Source organism: Populus nigra, chromosome 7 (assembly GCF_951802175.1).
Source record: "Populus nigra chromosome 7, ddPopNigr1.1, whole genome shotgun sequence".
Lineage (NCBI taxonomy): Eukaryota > Viridiplantae > Streptophyta > Magnoliopsida > Malpighiales > Salicaceae > Populus > Populus nigra.
This window is the reverse complement of record NC_084858.1, coordinates 16,958,393-16,962,656: the sequence shown is the minus strand read 5'-3', so window position 1 is coordinate 16,962,656 and position 4,264 is coordinate 16,958,393. Positions and strand designations below refer to the sequence as shown.

The 4,264-nt window shown below is 36.9% G+C and overlaps 1 protein-coding gene across 1 annotated transcript; it reads right to left on the bottom strand.

Moving 5' to 3' along the window:
* Nucleotides 1-1,243: 1,243 nt before the first annotated feature.
* LOC133699039 (UDP-glycosyltransferase 88A1-like) lies at nt 1,244-3,248 on the bottom strand. The gene has a single exon (XM_062122164.1). It carries the CDS (start codon nt 3,129-3,131, stop codon nt 1,701-1,703), a length of 1,431 nt encoding a protein of 476 aa, XP_061978148.1. The 5' UTR covers nt 3,132-3,248; the 3' UTR covers nt 1,244-1,700.
* Between the last annotated feature and the right edge of the window lie 1,016 nt (nt 3,249-4,264).

Below are 4,264 nucleotides of genomic sequence, written 5' to 3'. Positions count from 1 at the left end.
AGTTGGAATCTGTATCCTGCAGCCCAGACACAGTTCAGTGTTCAGCCCATATCTCGAGTTTTAGAAGTCTAAATGCACCGATTCTTATTTTGTTGGAAAGTTAAGACATTTGCCCAAAACTTTCATGAAGACTATCTATTCAAATTCTAATGTTAACAATGACGTTTTGTTTAGACAAGAAGATAATGATTGTCACAAAGTCAAGATGTGGCCACCCATTCAACAATTAGTCATCAAATCAATAGTTCTGAATTTTGGCCTATAAAAGGAGGCATTTGTCATGCATTTAGACATCTTGGTTTTCAGATCAAGATCATATTCTTGCTCTCTTTCTTTATATTTTTGTAATGTTTAAGTTTTGCTTTCATTAATCTCTTGTTTATGTCTTTCATTTCCTTTGCTATACTTATATAATCATGTTCTCCTCTTATTTATTTATGTTCCTCTCTTTCATTATGTTTAGCTAAGTTTATCATGTCAAGGTGAAACGGGTACACTAATGGTGTAAGAATAAGTGTAATATAAACTCAACATGGACTTTAATGTTTGATACTAACATGTTTTGTATTTGTTATTTTATTCACTCTTAATACTTTGCTTGTTAAATGGTTAATCTAGATTTATATTGTATAACCCCTGGTACAACAAATACTTGGCATTTTCATAGCCCAACTGTATGGTATAACTGATACATGTGCTATGAAAGGAACTTGATTTGTTGTTGACATAAATTAACATCATGAATACCTGACAACATTTACAAGTATTAACATTATTCAAATAAGATAACTAATGTAATCATGTTAACAATTTATAATCCGATTGGAACCTCCTCTGTATGTGGTTTCCGGTTGAGTAATAAAAAGAGTTTATACTATACTTATTTGAAATACCATTAATAGATCCTTTATCCTTGATAATTGTTTTATCTTTGTTTAATTCTTACATCAATATCCAATAAAATTCTCATAAACTCTTTGTTTTATTAAATATATATATTATTTGTAATTTATATAGTTCACCTCTCTGTGATTCGACCTCGGTCTTGTCAGGTTATTTATTACTTCGATACTCTTGCATTTGGAATAAGATTTCAATCTTTTAATCGTGTCATGGTACAATGGTAAAATAGCTAATACCACAAGCAGCAACAATAGATTTAAGTTTGATACATTCATCATCTTTGTCGGAATAAATGTTTTTAATTTTTCTAAAAAAATGATTTTCATCCATAGTCGTAAAGTGAACAAGAATAAAACACACATCCAACTTATTATGCATAAGAGAAAAATCAGCAGTACTTGACGAAATGATACAAATATTCAAGAGGAGCATGACTATTGTGCGACCTATTACATCCACATGAAACGCATGACAATAAAGACTGCACTGACACGAAACGCAGGAAAATAAAAAATAAGAGGACGACACAGATAAGTTATAACTATGAAAAAAAGAAGACAGAAGTTTGGAACTGGGTTGAGATGAGGAAGGACATAGTTTGTGTAAAAATATGTCATACGAGACACGAGTGCCTGCAAAGGTAATGGCATGAGCTTGAGATGAGGAAGGACATAGTTTCACAGAATAAACACCATCTTCACACCTACCGCGCATGAGCGGGAGTTGTGGTTATTTCCTTATATGGTGCATCGTGTTTCTTAGTGGATTCCAGCCTCTAAACATGTGGAATAATAAAATCATTTGTCTTTCCATGACTCAACAAGTTTAGACAAAGCCACCCGAGAAGAACCACCCTCATTCAATGCGGCCTGTGCTGCAATTTTCATGGCTATGGCTCTCTCCCTAATCAACTTACCTTCCTCCGACTCCATCAACCCTAGAACTCGCTCCTCCACCTCGGCCGAACTCACAAATCCGTTGTCAGATTCATTCATCGGCAATGCAAGTTTCATTTCCTCCACCAACAAGATCCTAGTGACCCTCTGCTCTGCGTATAGTGGCCAAGCCACCAATGGCACACCTGCGCAAACTGCTTCCAGCACCGAGTTCCATCCACAATGACTTACGAACCCGCCTACCGATGGATGGTTCAGCACTGCTACTTGCGGGGCCCACGACTTCAGCACGAGTCCCCTCTCCTTGGTTCGATCCAAGAAACCTTCAGGGAGCAATGCGTCTAAATCAATGTTTGGACGTGCCGAGAGTGCCACGCTTTTCTTATCAGATGGCGGATTCCGAACCACCCACAAGAACCTGTGACCACTTCTCTCCAACCCGAAAGCTATTTCTCTTAACTGTTCCTTGGAGAACAGCCCCAAACTACCAAAACATAGAAAAACAACACTTCCAACTGGTTGCGAGTCCAGCCATGTTAGACACTCCAGCGTAGTGCCATTGCGAGTGCCTGCATCATCTTTAGGACCTTCAGTGGCTATCAATGGTCCGATACAGTAAATTGGCGGTGTGCGGTTGTTGGGTACACATAATCCCTCTGATAATGTTTTCACAGCTCTGGCTTCAAGTGAGGCAAAAGTGTTTACGACAATACCTGCTGATTCGGGAAAGCTTCTTGAGGAATCTAAAAAGTTCTCATAGGACTTATCGTCGCGATCAAGTACCGGTATTGGCATGTCAGACGATGGAATTGGTGGAATACCGGGAATATGAAGAAGGGACTTGAGATCTTTCAGACTTTTTGTGGTGGTGCTATGAATGGTTGGGAAATAAAGGAAAAGAGCGAGAACACCAGCACCAGAAGTGGAGAAGTGGTAGCCAGGGATATTGAGTTCCTTGGAAACAGAGAGAGCAGCACAGCAAAAGACGTCCACAACAAGTCCATGAATGGTGTAGTTTTTGGAAATGGACAATAGCTGTTCACGAACGTGAGGATTGCTGAGGCGAAGGACCTCAAAAGTGAGTTCTTCATGATGGGTGGTTTTTGTAGAAGGAAGGGTTACAGTAGGCAGATGGTGGAATTTGATCGAGGGAATGGTGGCAGCAACGTTGGCAATGTAAGGGGCAGTGGAGCCAGAATCATAGGGCACAGAAGTGACGAGTATGTGAATAGAAAGGGAAGGTTTTTGGGTCAATAAGAGTTTCCCTAGCTCCACCATAGATATCAAATGGCCAATAGGTGGTGATGGGTACAGAACTATGGCCTCCTCCATGGCTGCTCGTACCCTTTCCTATACCTTTGTGTGTACTTGGAGAGACAGAAAGAGAGAGAGCAAGCAATCTGTGTGGAGCAGTTTCAAAAAGAAAGGAACGATGTCACAAACAGCATCTGAGCATGAAATAGGGTCGGAAACAAGATGTTGTACCAAAGTTTTCAATGATTTGTCTATATACCTACTACATATATAATCGTTCTCAAAGTCTTTCATCTTGGTTTCTTGTACTCTACCAGAACAGTAAAATCGTAGCAACCTAGCTACCAGTTAAACCTAAATATATAGTAGGACGTCAGAATCCATGTGTTTTAGTACGCAAGATCCATCTTCTAAATTTTCAAGGCAAAAGAAGACGATTGCGTTTATCTTTCCTTGACAAGTAGCTACCACTTCACAGGTGGTATGCAATATCCCGCGGACTACCACTTCGTAAGTATTCTCGGAGAAGAAAAAATCGAGACCGAGTCATTAATTTAATTGGATTTAATAAGTTAGTATAATTTTAATAATACAAATAAAAAATACAATGATAATGAATAAATTAATAAAAAAATCATCAAAAAAAAAAAAGAAAACCGATTCGAGCCCATCCATGTGGTGATGGGTACAGAACTACTGTCTCCTCCATTGATCTCCCTCTTGAGAGATACAACAAAATCAAGCACTGTATAAGTAGAGGATGGAGTGTGGGAGAGAATTAAGCAGGCTACAAAGATTTGTAAGGTAAGGCAAGCGTTTATTATTTATTTTTTCTTTTAAAGAAATGCACCAATAATTTACTGGCTGAGAACACAAGTAACACGACAATAGCAAATAATAATAATAATAATAATAATAATAATAATAATAATAATAGATTACAATGGTTGAAATAGGGTAGAACACAAGAATCTGAGGTCATGAAGTGAAAACTTTATTACAATTTACTTTTTTAAAAAAATTTACAATATCTTAAATAAATTTAAAAACCAACTTAAACAAACTTTAAACAAACTAGAAAATCCAAAAAAATAATAAAATTTATAAATACACTAAGAAAAATAAAATTATTAATTTCGTCAATACTTGATTTTCTAAACTAAATAAAAGAAAAAATCATAAAAGAAACAAATTATTCTAAATTAAGTAAA

What these genes read in the sequence shown, in the direction of transcription:
- LOC133699039 (XM_062122164.1), bottom strand. Translation starts at nt 3,131, where the DNA reads ATGGAGGAGGCCATAGTTCTGTACCCATCACCACCTATTGGCCATTTG.